A 15,797-nucleotide genomic window follows, 5' to 3' on the forward strand; every position below is an offset into this window, starting at 1 on the left:
ACTCGGCCAAAATGGACCGCCCTAACGGGACTGGTCCAAAGCACCCATTTTGGCCATTGGGAAGGAATCCGACAGGACTCCCACTCCCGCCATACTTGGGACAACCCTAACGGGTCAGGTCCAACAGAGGCACGCCAGACCAAAGCATGGCCATCCTAACGGAATTGGTCCAAGCACATTAATTTGGTCACAAGAGCACCTCTCCTGTCCAGAGACATCACTCTGGCCCATCATGGACCGCCCCAACCGGGCTTGGCCCACCATCCATTAACAAGGAAGGGGACAACTTGTCCTTGCGCATGCAACCGTGCCTTCCATACACCGCACCGCTGAATTTACTCTACTGGACCCCTGTGGACATCTCTGGGAACCGTCGCCCCGGATTCACAGGACCAGACCAATCCTATCGGATAAAGCGGACCGTTGACTAGGACCCGTGTGGACATAATTGGCCCTGTGGTAAACCTAGTCGGAATAAGCCATTTTCGTCTAGTTTTTTAACCATACCTGGTTTTTCTAGACTTATTAACCAAAGAAATTGATGTTTTTATTTAGCCATTAACCAAAGGAATTGGCTTTGGGATCTCTAACTATGATCTTACTTTACTCTAATTCTCAATGAAATTGTGATTTTTCTATTTCACTGTTTAACCAATGAGCCTTATAAACCTTTATTTTTTTACTTGTTCGACCAAAGCAAGCCTTCAACCACACTGGAACCCCCAGCAACCAGAGTGCACTCCAGATTTCGGCCGTTCGGTGCACTGCACCGCGGGTCTGGAGCAACTGACCCTACCGGGTTCAGAGACAAAGTGGCATCCGGCCCTACCGGGTATCGGATCCTGGCACCCTACCGGGTTGGCCAGGGGCAGAGTCGGAAGGTGCTCGCAGGAGCTCCCACTCCCGCCCAGAGGCATGTCAGAGACCGCACACTCGAGGCGGTAGACACCTCTTGTGGCTTTGCTCTGTCGCCCGCCCGCGCACGGCTACTCCATTCGTGCCGCGCTATTACGCTGCTCACTCAGCGTATACTTTGTCTACGCTGACCAATCAGCGCATTTCTGCACTCTTGGGGGCGTAGCCCAGCGCCTACGAGCGATTCCATGCTTTACGGCATCAGCTGTTGCATACCTGCAGCACGCTGCATCAGTACACTTTTACCGATTTGCGCGCTTGCAGCTACTTTTCCACAGCTTACGCCGCATTGGCTTTTCTGTGTTTGTTTTGTGGTTGCTTTATTGTTACCAATAAAGGCGATATTTGCCCCACTTTTCGCTCTGCTTCCGTGTCACATCTGACACCGTGGGGGGTGATTTTGATCTATATTACTACAGACATAATTAAGCGACCGTATGTTACTACGTAGTGGCATAATTGTGTCTGTATATCTATCTATATATTCTCGACGCAGTGTACACTCACTAGCACAGTACGTACTACACTGTATTCCAATAAAACGATTTTAAGTTGAGAAGCACCTGGTTATCGGTGGCGGTAAATTCTGGCGGTAATAATATCTCGCTTACAGAATATAATTAGACGATGTGTCCACAGGCGACGGCAGTTTAACTTGAAGTGCGGCTAGCTGTATGTACAGTAAGAGTATTTTGTTCATTGTAGGACATTAATCATATTTTCCCTGGAGCGTTTGCTGGCCATCACCAATCCATTTCTCTTCCAAAAACTAAAAGGCAATGTTTATCCCAGAGTGATTGTCGTGATGGCCTTCCTGTTGGGCGGCACAGCATCCTTCTACGTTGTCTATGATTATTATGCCTATGATTATCCGAATATGGCGCGCAAGGATAACAATCTACCGGAATATGTGCGTTCGCCGAGCTACATGAAATGGGATAAACTGCAGAAGAGATCTGAGGTGAGCAGAGGATAACGTACTCGGGCACAAATGTCTACAGCAAAAAATTACGCATTAAAAACGACATGTAAACTATAAGGTCTATAAAAACTATGGGTGTAAAAACTTACACCTGCAGCTCGTTCTTAGAATTGTTGTTTCTGTTTAATTAACAATTAGCGCTTTAGGCATATCCTGTTGTTGTTTGCAGCAGATACTAACTATTTTGGTGTCTCAGGCTTTTATTTTCATTGGACAGTTCTTTGCCCTAATAATCATTAACTCCCTTGTCGCTATTGTGGTGGCACGCATCTTCCGCGGCGTCCGTATGGGAAACGACAAAGTGACCGTGGTCGCCAAGTCGGGTGACAAAAAACGTACCGCCCAGCAACAGCGCAACAGTGTATTAATACACTGGAAGAAGGAATATTCCTTCTTCTGGGCAGTGTTGTCCTTTATCTTACGACACAATTCCCGACGCTAATCCATCTGATCTTGAGCACTGCCGCCGACGTAATGGGGACCTACCAGTACGACCGCGGCCCGCGTACGGCCGCCCAGCCCTGCGTACTGATGGCGCAATATATTAACTATGCTGCTAATTTCCTCATATACATGACAGTCAGTCAGCAGTTTCGCGCACAAGTCACCGACGTCTTCGGACAGTACCGGTGTGGACGTTGGGTACAAGCACAAAAAAAGAAACTCTTCCCACGCAAAACGTCGACCAAACCAACGAGACCGCAAGCGACAATGAGTGAGGAAACTCGAACACGCTGGAAAACATGAAGAAACACGTCGCGGGAGTACCGACAGTTTAGAATCGGCAGTCTCTGACATTGACACGGCGTCGCGGGCCTCCGTTCTCCCCACGCGACGGGATACCAGTATGATGAACCTGGATGACGTCACAGCCGTTGCATTAACGGAAAGCGCTCGCAAACTGGACACAGGCGAGGCATCCTCAATCCAGTTGAAGCCCCGGGCACCGGGGACTTTTCAGTTGAAGAGGACCTCTTCGGCGCCCGGTGCCGATTATAACTCGGTACCTGGCCCACGCACCACAATGCCGGTCACACTCAGCGCATTGCAGCGCTTTTTCTCATTACCGAACCGGACGCCGCCCGCGAGGCATGCCGTTAAAAGCCCAGATTCGAGGCGCGGCCTGGCGGATAGCCCCGATTCCAACCGCATTAAAGTAGACATCCCGTCGCAACCGGCGCCAGCAGCGTCTGCATGTCACGGGACCAATATCAATAAAATTAGTTCGGAAACTTCGGTTACGGGACAGTGCGTGGAGAATGTGCGCCGACCTGACGAGCAGTATGGCAATATATCGTCGAAGTCGACGGAGAACACCGTGTCGGGAGGTGAAGTGGAAATCAAAGAGAATAAATATGTGGGAATAACTGCAACAGCGGGCATGGGAGTAGGGAAGGACCCTATGGAAAGCAATAAGCGCCGGACGAGCGTTCCTCTAGGTGAACCTTCTGTAGCTTACTTCGTAATGCATTTTAGGCTGTATTTGTACAATACACTGCCCTCACTTCTACCGTATTTTTAAAATTTCTCTGAACACAGCTTGCGGGACAATGCAGTCATTCATTAAAGTTCAACATCGTAACATTACGAAATGAACATGTTAATAACTTGTAATTCACTAATTCCTAATTTGCAATTTGTTGTTGTAAAATTTACAATGATACATACTTGTACTTTGTAATCGTATTCCGGTAACTAAGTATCTGTAACTAAGCAACTGGGGTTGTAGATGTCGTGACATTAAACGTTACCATCAAAGCGGATGACCAAGACCTAGAAAGACCACCAAGACCCGATGTAGTGCCAAAGACGGAGAACCTAATAAAGGACGACGGAAATGCTTTACATCATTGTGCGCGACTGCCCATGGACTACATCGCAATAGTCAACGAAAATGATGAAGCGGAAAATCGAACAAGGCACCCAATCCCCCATAGCCAAAAAAGGTCAGATTCTCACTTGACCTTTGACAAACAGGCGCATAATGAACATGACCGACCCAGCGCGGATGAACGCACAATCGCCACCAACCATAGTACGGTGGAAGTTGATTTCTTTGCAAGGAAAGCTGCTTCTCTGCCACAAGAAACTAAAGCAATAAATTCTCATCCTATTTCAAAGGGTGAGATGATCACACAGTTGTAAATCAATCGTATTCCGGTAGTCACTGTGGTTGCGATGCATGGAGTAAGACTGCGTATGGAACTCAATTTACATAAATGCGGTGGTTGAACAAGTTTTATAATGGCGAAGAGCACAGTGGGCGACAAAATTCATTTGACGCCGCGAAAAGGGAGACTCTTCCCAGAATGCACGCGAACCATCGGCTTGCTACAATTTGGCAAGCTGATACACCAAACTAAAAGCTAAACACTTGTACCATGCACATTTCCGAACAAAAACCCTCAAACGTTATCTCAGAAAAAAGAGAAAAAATGGCAAGATTTTCGATAATGAACAAGTGGTCATGGATCAAAACTAAGACATGTTTGAGCCAAGGACCTTGCCGGTATATACATGACGTGTGGGAGTAGAATCACACGCCGGGATATACGTACGGATGCTGAATGTCCGCCTTCCACCTGCAACATAGCGGATAATCTAGTCAATCTCTACTGTGATTTGCTGTTCTCTTTACTAGCGGTGTATGTGATGTCATAACGCGAAGTCTATATAAGTTTTGGTTGTCACTAATATCGGCATCAGTAGTCTGAGATTCACTTCTGAGATTCACTTCTTCTTACTTTCTGATTACAATTTCCTCGTGTTGTGGACTGTGTTGTGAATTGGATTAAAGAGGCAGCAATACTTGTTCCTACGGAAGTGCATAGTCGTTCCCGGATTATCGCTTAGTATGCAGGTTTGCTCGCGTCACAATCGACCTAGCTCTTGCCGATCCTCACAGAACCTGCGACCGGAGATTGTGGTTGGATTTCCTCGCTTAGGGATTCCTGATTCGTGTTCCTGATTCGTTCGTCTATTTCCACCATAAGGATCTGTTACAGTTGAGAAGAGAGTTGCCTACCGACTGACATTTACAGGCGTGGAAGAGTAAAGATAGTTCATGGAGCTCTAACCAGCGTGAACGCTTATACACGACATACATAGTACCGAGCCAAGGACCTTACCAAAATTTAGCACGGTTTGCAATCTCAAGGCAATTTTAAATTAGAGCGGCAATTAGCTTTTGTTGATGTAGCGAGGGATCGATCCTGCAGCGTTTTCCACAATCAAAATAAACAGAAACGGAGGCCGTATGTTGCACCGAAACTACTGGCTGCGAATTTAATGGCAGTACGGGTTAACAGCCACTCTGGCGGGCGACTACTTGAACAAGCTCACTGAAATGCTGAACATGGAGATTGTAGAGTGCACTGATTACACTGTAACACAGCCCAATAATACTACCAAGGTGTAATACTATTACGCAGTAACCGTTGTGCTTATCAAGTTTGCCGGCAATCCTAATGAATAAGTACACAAAATGCCCCGATTCTGCAACTGCCGTTTGTGCACATATAAGGGGAAAAACTAAACGTTTTCCACCGTTTCCGGCTACTGCTGCCCTCACCCGGCAGGAATTTTACGTTGTGGCTGACCATGGCGCTTATGTACCGCGCCAGATTTAACCATGTTATTGCCGTAACGTCAGACTCCATGCGGGTGACGGCAGCAACACAGGGGAACCGTGGAACACGCTTAGTTTTGCCCCCTATATGTATTGTACACTGTACAGTACTCGTTAAGATTGCCACCGATCGTCATATCGAGAATCCAATGGCACATAATAATGGAAAATCAGGCGGCGATGTTATTTGGCTGTGACTGTTTATTGGCGTATTCTCACTTTATTGGCCAAATCATACTTGGGGGCAAAGCAAAGAAAGAAACAAAGACTGGCTTATTGGCTGTACGTATTCGAGCGTTGCGCAGGCTCTGTTAAATACTACTGTTTGGTCCATCGTACTTCTATCATTCAGCAAGTTCCGCAGATCCTTCAGTCTAAACAGCCGGTATGCAACAGTATGAAGAAGAACAGTTTGTATTAACCAAGAACAGTAGACAACGGATACCCGTAATTTACTGTTCTTGTACGTATTTACGCATCTGGAACTTGTTTTGCGAATTGCTCAAGGGCAGTCAGTGAGCCACTGACCTGAAGACCATTCTTTTCATTCTTGCCGTCGTGTCTGTATGTCCCATTTTCATAGTGTGCGGTTTGTACATGCTAGCTAAGATTATTGCCACTTGCAACAAGCAGCCGACATCCTTACAGAGTACAGATAGATCACTTCACCATCCGGAGAGTAGTTCAATAACAACTATTCTGAAAGGCCATTTTCCAAAATAACTCGACGGGGGTCGCAGATATCATCAAACCTGCAACCAGTCAGCACAGTCTCATCAAACGCGAAATAATGGAAGTTAACTCGTCTCACCCGCTGGATTACCACGCAAACCAAACGCAGCTGGAAGGAATTGTGAATGCTAGCAGCCCTAACATCGGTCCATTCGCCATCTCCTGCTTCCTGGGCACAACCGTTGCTACGTTATTAACCAACTGTGGAGTTCTTTCGCTATTTCTCGTCGATAAATCCCTTCGCACACCGTTTAACGTCTACATCATGACTCTGCTATCGGCCAATATCATCTACGCTGGCATCGACGGTCCGCTGAAAATACTAACGTTCCCGTATCCCACCTGGCGGCTAGGAGCGGAAGTATGCACGCTGCGTATTTACAGCGGCTACATCATCGCCGCCATGGCCATCCATTTCCATCTGCTGATAACCCTAAACCGTGCCTGGGCACTGTTTTGGCCGCTATCCTACCGTAACTACCACTCCACTACCGTGGCATGGTGGCTGTGTGGCGGCACGGTATTCTATCTGCATGTGCTGCTCTTACCCGGCATCATACTGGACGCTGTGTACTATCGCGTTCCCGCTGACAAAGACTGTTGGTTGGATTCGTCACGACAGTTCGCCTGGGCGACATTTACCTCTTGGTGGGTATTTGTTGCCCCGAAGCTGTTCATTCCAATCTGTTATCCTTTTCTCTGGAGAAAAGAAATGCAGCGCAGAGCACGGACTGCGGCTACTCAGCGGTTTGCGGAAATGACTATGGCGCAGACTCCTTGTACGTCAGCGGACGTGGCAACCGCCCCGCTGGCGCAGCGGGGCAGTTCCCGAGGGTTTATTGTGTTAACTTTATTCACCATCAGCATTATCGTCTGCTGGATGCCGAGTCTTCTGTACTTCCAATTACTGAATTTCATTCCGATGGACAGGCTGCAGACGTTTGCGAAAGTCGCTGGCGTTTTGTATGCGTTACAGGGTCTTTTGGATCCGGTCTTCGTCTGCCTTAGTTTGCGTAAGGTATACCGTTATGTACTGCGCTTGGACAGGATGTGCATTAACAAGGAGGCGCAGCCGATGACTACTACCAAATAGGACGGATTTAAAGGATACTATGGCCATAGAATCATGTTCTACTGATTGTCACTGGTAACAACTCAACCGGAAACAGATGTACCGCCTATTTTAGTAGAATTGTAAATTCATGTTATCGGTTTTGAAGAACTTTGAGGTTTTCCGACTCTCCTGGATGTGAAGTCAGTAGACGTGCTGCCCCGAACGGCAGACGGTTGATTGTGTAACCACTTGTTTTTGGACTTGCTCTCTCACTTGCTCTGATTCTGATTCTGTAAATTGATGATGATGTCCCTGAATTCGCGCGCTACGTACGGTTGTAATTCATTTAAGATCAGGGTAATTACCGACCTACCATCGAACCTCGTTTCATCGTGGTATGGGTGGAAGAATCCAGTCCACTAGGGACAGCTTAGAAGTTACCACGGCAGTACTGTACGGCCGGTATATACATTTCGTTTTCGTAGCATTTTCGTTTTCATAAGTACATGTAAGCTTTCGCTTATGGTTAGTATTAAGACATACTAAATTTTCGTTTGTTATTTAATTCCAGAAAGTGTTTAATTGGCTGAAAACCATTTGAGCTTCCCACATTTAGCTGATGGGAATTGGGGAATAAAAGTACCCAAGAAATTTGAACGTTTTGATCATTCATGGCATCATATTCAACTTTCATAAATCAGTACACCAATCTTTACCCCCAAAAGCGAAGACCGGTGTCGTAAATTGTAACGCTCATGTTGTAGTATTCTTGGATTAAAGAAATTTTGCAGATTTCCTAGTACTTGTCTGAAAGTATTTCCCATTTTCCTGCGTCTTCAAACATTAAGGTCTTGCTTTTTTAAAAACAAATGTCGTCCGGCCTATCCGTAAAAGATCTGAAAGGCCAGATGTCTGCGCCCGCGTACCATGGAATTGAGGAACACCTTAGCCTTAATTCATACCTGTGTCGAAAAACTCGCGGTCTCGCATACTAACAGTAACTAATCCAACTTAACCGGGAACGGGAACGCCGGAGCCGCCGCGAAGTAAACTGAAACGAGGAAGCGAACGAAGTACACCCGGCTGCACCCACGGCACCATTTTGTTCCCGGCGGCCTTCGAAATCCACGAACCCTGGGGAGACGGCTTATAAGAAGCTTATAGATAAGACTGGATATTGTTCAGGGGCTGCTGTGCGCTAAAAATGCGGCAAAACGTTTTTCGATAGCGCTTATTCATTCAGATACAGGGTGGAGATGCGATTTTAGAAATTAGCACGATTCCCGAACAAGACAGGAGGAAGTGTTCTTATTGTGATTTGGGCGTGCGTTTTGCGGAAATGTTGTTTCTTTTATTTTTATTTTTGATCGTGGATCGTGTGGTTATGCATCATGAGTACCCTAGCTAACCCACATATGCAAGGGTTAGTTGTTACGACATATAATATGTTACGATGCTGAATTCCGAGCACAGGTTGTTGTATATATCACCTGTGCTCGGAATTCAGCATCGTAACAACATAATACGAATCGTAATCAAATCGCAACACTTAAGTAAGGTCAGCAGCGGCAACACAACGAGCGGCCGTGAACTCTTTTTTTTGGGGTGTGGCGCTCGCTAACCTCACGGTTTGCTCAGAGTCGCCGGTTGCTGTATGTATCCGAGATCAGAAGCTGGTAATACTCAGTCAAAGTTATCAAACCGCTTTCCGTAATAACGCAGTACACCATACCGGAAATAAGCGGCTGAAACGGTCGTCAGCAAGCACCGCTGCGATGGCAGTCGAGCTGGTACATTATTTAGTATCTACGACTTTTCAGCGTTAGCAGTTTGATTTTCTACGTAAATTCTTTGTTAGATTACACTGTATGAGACTATTCATGCTGATTATAATGTAGAATCTCCAGCTTCATGGTTCGATTCAATGAAAAAACTGGTAGTAGTTGTCTTATTAGTTTTGGCGGGATATTGACATTGTTTCGCGTAACATGATTCAAACGATATTGTCTTCTTCTTTTAGTACCAAGGTACATCGTAGTTACGAACTGCGGTCATAATTTGATTACGATCAGAAAATTAACCGGAAGCTCATACCTGACTCGGCAATCGCCCCCGTAAGACAGCATTCTGTATTGTGTGCTCGTTCTTTATTTTTATAAATGGACGCGGTCAAACATATCTGATTTATCTGTCATTTTTGCACCGAAATCACTCGGACATGGAAGTATTTCTTGATGTAATTTCGGACGCAGATCATATAAGGCCGTGGTTTCCTGGTGGACTGTTACGTAACTATTGCTGCTGCCAGTTTACATGTCTATACACGCACGTTCTTGATGCTGCATTTTTTGGTCTCTTAATACAAGTTGTGGGGCTTATCCACTATCGTTCTGCTTAAGGGTTGCACGGACGACCGCGATTATCCAGCCACTGACCATCAGCACAGGCGGGATCTTGTTTCGGCGTTCCAACGTTTCCTAAAAGATTTGGCAGATCGATTAGCTTCACAGTACCTTTCCAAAAAATTTAGTAACCGAATATCGCATTAGTATTGCGGGCAAAGGTCAAGAAAAACCTTCCCTCGTTGCACTGCGTAAAGAGCTGCCTTAGCGCATACCTGTTTGCTTGGCCGCTTTGATACTTCCACAGCGAACAGAGTTGGGCACCACCGCGCCCCATGTTTGTCCCACAGCCCGGCCACCCATATTGGTGATCGCGCCCAAGCCCTGTTTGTTGCTCTGGTCCTGAGATTCATCACCGCTGGCGCCGGCAATTGCACCCTGCACGGCATCTGTCGGCATAACGGCGCCCCATCCACCGCCAAATACACCACCCACTCCTTGGCCAACGGAATCGGTGGCACCGCCCACTGGACCCTTGTCTACCAGAAGCGTATTTAGCACGTAATGCCGTCAACGTTTAACGCATGCTCAGGTCAACACAACAGTATTCTTATGGAGAAATACTACGGAATTACGGTACCATCAAAATTATGCAACGCACTTAAAGTTACAACACGTACACGCATGCCATCGTCACAGAAAGTCGGTAAAAGCGTATTTATGTACTGTACAAATAGTTCAAGTAATTCTCACCTTTCTTAACCCATTTGCAGTTGTTGTTCGGTGCAGCGGAAGAGTAGGTGACCGCCAACACGAGGAAGAAAAACACTGCTAGCTTGGCCATGGTTGAAGAGTGTCGTCTGTGATGCGGTAGCTTGTAAGACAAATGTAGGTGATTGTTAGTGCGGATGGGACCCAACTGAATGTCATAACTGCCAACCATCGGCTTTTAAGGCGAAATTTTGGCCACTTCATTCTCTGCGGGAAAACCGCGCCGCGGGAGTAATATGTTTTACAGGCTGCCAACACCGAGCAAAGTTGGAGGTTCCGAGGTTGCCAACTATTTGGCTGTCCATTGTTTAAACAGCGTTGATTGATGCGAGAGACATTTCTCGTCGCAAAGACGTTGAAATCTGCAACGTTGAAAGTTATGCAACAAACGAGTAGGCTTGGCCTTAGCTTGGCTTATTAGTAATTATCGAACTGGTCACAATTTTTAGTGCCCTATTGGCGCCAAGAAGGAACAACAGCGAAAACAACCATTCCGGAAACTTATCACAAATTCATCACATGCCGATAAACGTGTTATTCTTTTTAGTCTAACGTAAGCACTAAGCACAGATAAATACAACTTCAGGAAGTTTTCTTTAATGATTCAGAGAAATAACATTAAAATAAAATCTCCCAACTTTGAGTTTTTCTTAACAACAACAGCAAGTACCGGTTGGGACGGCTACGGAAGAAAACGCGTACGGGTCATGAACACGAATGCCTTGACATTTTTCACAGTTATGTCATTCAAACTGTTGACAAATTAATTACTTTTATAACCTGGTTGCTCAGTGTCATAGAACGCTAGGCACAAAAACTGCGTTTTCTATACGATAGGAAAATGTGTAGGAAAAATAGGAAAAGGGAACAGGAAAAGAGGAAAATACAGGAAAATGTGTTGCTGCAAGGATGACCTTTATTTTGTTCTATAAATGCAGGATATTCGTATTATATCTTGAACCGATCGTGACAGGAGGCACTGGTATAATACTGCCTTTTCTTAATGAATGTTAATTTGCACAATGGTAGTGAAAACTGAAAGGAAGCAACTGATGCGAGATAACACTATTTGTTTTTGCATTACTAAAAAGACAATACTAAAAAAAACGGTTATTGTTCGGTTTGGTATTTTCTGATCAATGTTTGTTCACAGAAATACGAAATAAAGTTATATTTAGCATTAGCATACCTACATTGTTCATTAATAATTTTAGAGCCCGATAGTATAATATTAATGAAGGTGTCATCCTTACACAGATATGAAACCACGTACATCGCATAAATCATTGTGTTCGGGGTGTAGAAAAAGCCGTACAATTTACTGCACGGCAGCCGCCCGACCATCAGTCGGATTCAGTCCACATGCGACAATGAAAACCGGAGAAGCAGCTCTCGCATGGAGGCTGAATAAACTGTACTGTTCTGGTAGTGTTGTTTTTAATTTACGTTCTCTGTTCGTTCTCTGTTTGATTTCTGCTCTGTTCGTGTTTTAAAGCCGTTTTGTTATCCGCCTGCTTTTTTCTGATTTCTTGGCTCCGACATTAATTCTTGATGGTCAGCCCGGTTTACATTCCATGCTCGACTATCCACCTAGCCGGAAATGGTTACCTGCTCTGATTGCAATTATGTAAAATAAAAATTAATTAAATCTACGGTTAAAGTCTGTCGTTAAAGAAATGCTCTGTAACTAATCGCATACAATTTGTAGCTAATCGTACACAAAGTAATTCTGCGTGCTACGCTTTTCTTATACGTAACTTCAGAAACGCTTAAATTCACTCTTTGGCCTACGCATTTTGGCCTAGGCACATTGTAACGATAGAAATTAGATGTACCGCAAGTTGGAGTTAATTGCCTTTCTGTTTATTGGTTGTTGTGTTATGAAGATCAGAATCTTTATTTTCCTACTTTTACCGACCGCATCTCACGGTCAGAAACATCTTGAAATTAGTCTTGCTGCAGCTTGCTCCCAATTTTGCTCCGCGCCTTCCGCGCTTCTTGCCCCTGTGCTTCTGCACTTCTTGCTAACGCGCCTTCCGCGCTTCTTGCCCACCTTTATGCGTTCTTGCTCCTCAGCTTGCGTTGCTCACTGAATCTTGCTTTGTGTACTTGCTAATAACACGATGACCTTGCGTTGTGTTGCGTAGTCGCTATGGGATGATCGTGCATCTCACATCACTTTCACCCTGTAAACGGTAGTCAGCTTCCGGTCAGCATCGCTGCCGACCGTGCCAGCCTTTCCCACACTTACAGCCGACAGATCGTGGTACGGTGAATTAACCAACCCACTAGAACAGCAGTCGAACCGGCTGCTCTTACAATATGTACAGTTGGTACTTTTTACCTCTCAATACTGTAACTTCTGCTTACGTTTTCTTATACTTCAGACCAAAGCTGGAAACATTTTCGAACCAAAACCTTCTCAAGAAACCGGAAATCGGGTAGTAAACATATTATGGAAAATATGGCGCTTTTAAGACCGAGCTTGACTCAAACTGACCACGCGTTAACGAATCCATAAAATAACAAAGTTAATTAATTACGTTATGGACGGTAAGATTGTATGAATGCCGTATAGTGCCAAATCCATGGTTACAGTTGTCTGTACTTCGCCTTTTAAAACTTTTTCGAGCAAAACGTTTAAAAAATAATCAAAAATCAGGGTGAAAAGGTATGAAAAATATGAAATTTTTTAGACCCAACTTGACTAAAACTCACCACGCGTTGACGAGTCCATAAAAACAAACTCATATTTTATGCTTTGAACGGGTGATTGCATGAATAATTGTACGGGTCGCCCTAGCGTGCTGCCAGTTGTGTTTGAGTTAATTGAGGTGTAAGATATTAAACTTTTTTAATTTCGGAAACCGTTTCCGGTTTGTAATTTTTTTCGATTTTATTTTTTTCATTTTTCTCAATTTATTACGTTCAGTACTTAGTGTAAAGAGAGTTTCCCTGATGCGTCAATATGCTTAAGTGAACTGCATACTCGCAGTTGTGACCTTTTCGACGTTTTGCGCTTTATAGATTTTTTTACATGATTTCCTGGAATTTTTCAGGGCAGCATCTCGTGGTATTTGTACATACCATATTAAGCCGACGATTGCTGTTGGCTGATAAAGAAGCGTTTCTGAACTGCGATTTCTCTTAAAACTGCACCTTATCATACTCGAGAAGTACAGAATGCAAAATTCTGTAGAGAGTGTGGCTGTATGCGCACCGTGCCTGCTGTACTACTTTAAATTTACCGATACGGTTGTATAATATAAGGCGCACCCCTTATTTTCAGCTCTGTGATAAAAATTTCCGGTCGGACTGTACTGTACATGCTACACCATTGACACACTCACTTCATGTTCCAATACTACCCAACCGCGTCCCGATCGAGCGTTAAAAAGAACATGAACAAACACGGGAGTTTCTCGACGAAAGGCTTACGCCCCGCCGCGTCGTGTCGTGACGCCCACCCATGCCGTAAACAATTAAAAAAACCACAACCACGAAACGGATTGATCCATAAATTAATCAAAGTTAAAATAATCTGTCGATCGCTAGCGCGACCAGCGTTTCCGGTACGCAGTATGACTGCGAATTTGCGAAATTACAGATAGCTAGCTGTGTGAAGAATTAAAAGGAAAACTTTCGGGAATTTTGTTTTCGGTTTGTTTAGATACGTAGAAATACGGAAATATAGAGATACTGGCCTCGCTCCGCAGGGCGACCTTTTAAAATGTTTGGCAAGTTATTTAAAAATGAAGAAATCCCAGATTAACGAGTTAACATTACTGTAGAATAAGAAATTAAGTATATAGTGAATATGAATTGAAAAATCATGGTTACGTATATCCGTAAAAATTTGCAAATAATTTATGTTCATGGAAACTTCTTGGCGCTTCTGCTTAGGTACTATGACAACTTAAAAGAAATTCGGAAGCCTTTTGCAAGACTGAACTTTTATCAGAACCGCATATGAATAATCTTTTCTGACATGTGCTTTATAATTTTAATTAAATTTTTAGCTTGAAAATATAAGCCTTGAATTAGTTTAGAATAACAATACAAAAAGCCGTAAAACGTATAACTCTTTAGATAAAGATACGGCAAAAAGCAGTTACGTAAGTACCCTGGCAAAACCATTAAGAATTATGGCTTTAAAACCGTTTTGGCGTCGCAGCAAAGCAAAATGCTTCCAGTCACAAGTTCACACCAACATTTACGATACTGTATTTCAACACTTACGGAATATAACTTAATTGTCCACTTGTCTTTTTGATGTTGGGCGCTAATTTTCTTCCATTACCTGCGAGGGCAGTTAATCCATTCAGTCATGCATACTGTCTTTATAAGAGAGAATAATAATTTTATATTCGGAATGTATCCAGCTCAGTCTTCTGCCAAAGCAAATAGCAGCAGAAAGTATTACACAGAAACCATACAATCAGCAATACATGATATGATAGTATCTTACCATAATATTCTTGGATTATCGGGGTGAGAAACTGAGAGCAGAAAACGTGATGATCTGCAGTCATTAATGGATCAGGGCGTATTAACAGCTGCGCATACTGAAAGTATACCGAAAAAAGTGCCAGTGAGCGATTCGTGGGAATGCACACTTTTGTCGATCGGATTTTCGGAATGATTGCGGTTCCATATTGAATGCTGTTTTACGCAACGGTCTAGCTCGTTACTCGACCGCTGCGTGACGACCACGACAACGCGACAACGAACGCTAGTAAAATTTACACAGTTACACTAGACGACAAAAGAAAGGAACGATTTCGGTCGCTGCCGAGCCTTCTTTTCCTCAAAACTAGGAAACATTTTTTCTTAATGAAAAGTTATGTTTACAAATCGGCGGTGAGTGTCAAAGAGCGTGAGATTGTTGACAGCGTGTCTTTGCAATCAATTTTACCACTTTGCGGTCAAGGGCGGAAGTTCTGCACGTTCGTTGATAGTTCTTGTTGTACGGTACTTGCCAGTTGTCATGCTTTACGTTGCATGTGTACAAGTGTACGGTAAACGGCAAACGCAGTATTTTACGTTACGCTTTTAGCTGTTCGCTATGAAATATTACGGTGCTACAGTCGGTCTGTCTTACTACTGTAAAAATTGTTTTATCAAGGGAAATGGAACAAATATATGCTGCAAGTGGCAAACATTTTGGAGCTCTTTATACTAGTACAGTAGCATCGTCTTTGCAGAGACCATGTGATACTTCATATGCGCCATGTTAGATGTTACGCGGACTGGTGTGGCGCTGCTGCATCCAGATTTGTTTTTATACGAAATTAAAAAAACCCAATAAGCCATCTCTAAACATTTTAATTTTGATGTCCTTCATGCACATTTCCTGCACAGTACAATTTGTGC

At 44.2% G+C, this 15,797-nt stretch overlaps 4 protein-coding genes across 4 annotated transcripts; 3 read left to right on the forward strand and 1 right to left on the reverse strand.

The window, feature by feature from the left end:
• Positions 1–1,242: 1,242 nt before the first annotated feature.
• LOC129601088 (uncharacterized) lies at positions 1,243–2,594 on the forward strand. The gene is made up of 3 exons (XM_055499811.1): positions 1,243–1,350; positions 1,621–1,876; positions 2,094–2,594. The coding sequence occupies exons 2-3, from the start codon at positions 1,721–1,723 to the stop codon at positions 2,337–2,339; spliced, it is 402 nt and encodes a 133-aa protein (XP_055355786.1). The 5' UTR covers positions 1,243–1,350; positions 1,621–1,720; the 3' UTR covers positions 2,340–2,594.
• A 28-nt stretch (positions 2,595–2,622) lies between these two features.
• On the forward strand, positions 2,623–4,592 carry LOC129601089 (uncharacterized). Its single transcript, XM_055499812.1, has 2 exons — positions 2,623–3,336; positions 3,627–4,592. Exons 1-2 carry the CDS (start codon positions 2,745–2,747, stop codon positions 4,040–4,042), a joined length of 1,008 nt encoding a protein of 335 aa, XP_055355787.1. The 5' UTR covers positions 2,623–2,744; the 3' UTR covers positions 4,043–4,592.
• Positions 4,593–6,127: 1,535 nt separating this feature from the next.
• On the forward strand, positions 6,128–7,578 carry LOC129601085 (rhodopsin-like). Its single transcript, XM_055499808.1, has one exon. The coding sequence runs from the start codon at positions 6,316–6,318 to the stop codon at positions 7,348–7,350; it is 1,035 nt and encodes a 344-aa protein (XP_055355783.1). The 5' UTR covers positions 6,128–6,315; the 3' UTR covers positions 7,351–7,578.
• A 1,887-nt stretch (positions 7,579–9,465) lies between these two features.
• Positions 9,466–10,621, reverse strand: LOC129601091 (uncharacterized). Its single transcript, XM_055499815.1, has 3 exons — positions 10,407–10,621; positions 9,929–10,192; positions 9,466–9,788 (listed from the first exon to the last, which is right to left on the reverse strand). Exons 1-3 carry the CDS (start codon positions 10,594–10,596, stop codon positions 9,706–9,708), a joined length of 537 nt encoding a protein of 178 aa, XP_055355790.1. The 5' UTR covers positions 10,597–10,621; the 3' UTR covers positions 9,466–9,705.
• Positions 10,622–15,797: the final 5,176 nt, after the last annotated feature.

This window comes from Paramacrobiotus metropolitanus, unplaced genomic scaffold, assembly GCF_019649055.1.
Source record: "Paramacrobiotus metropolitanus isolate TYO unplaced genomic scaffold, Prichtersi_v1.0 Parri_scaffold0000212, whole genome shotgun sequence".
Classification (NCBI taxonomy): Eukaryota; Metazoa; Tardigrada; class Eutardigrada; order Parachela; family Macrobiotidae; genus Paramacrobiotus; species Paramacrobiotus metropolitanus.

Coding starts and splice junctions, on each gene's coding strand:
- LOC129601088 (XM_055499811.1), top strand. CDS start 1,721: ATGGCCTTCCTGTTGGGCGGCACAGCATCCTTCTACGTTGTCTATGAT. Junction 1,877..2,093: donor AACTGCAGAAGAGATCTGAG/GTGAGCAGAGGA, acceptor TTGGTGTCTCAG/GCTTTTATTTTCATTGGACA.
- LOC129601089 (XM_055499812.1), top strand. CDS start 2,745: ATGATGAACCTGGATGACGTCACAGCCGTTGCATTAACGGAAAGCGCT. Junction 3,337..3,626: donor CCGGACGAGCGTTCCTCTAG/GTGAACCTTCTG, acceptor CTGGGGTTGTAG/ATGTCGTGACATTAAACGTT.
- LOC129601085 (XM_055499808.1), top strand. CDS start 6,316: ATGGAAGTTAACTCGTCTCACCCGCTGGATTACCACGCAAACCAAACG.
- LOC129601091 (XM_055499815.1), bottom strand. CDS start 10,596: ATGGTTGGCAGTTATGACATTCAGTTGGGTCCCATCCGCACTAACAAT. Junction 10,193..10,406: donor CTGCAAATGGGTTAAGAAAG/GTGAGAATTACT, acceptor CGCTTCTGGTAG/ACAAGGGTCCAGTGGGCGGT. Junction 9,789..9,928: donor CAAAGCGGCCAAGCAAACAG/GTATGCGCTAAG, acceptor CAAATCTTTTAG/GAAACGTTGGAACGCCGAAA.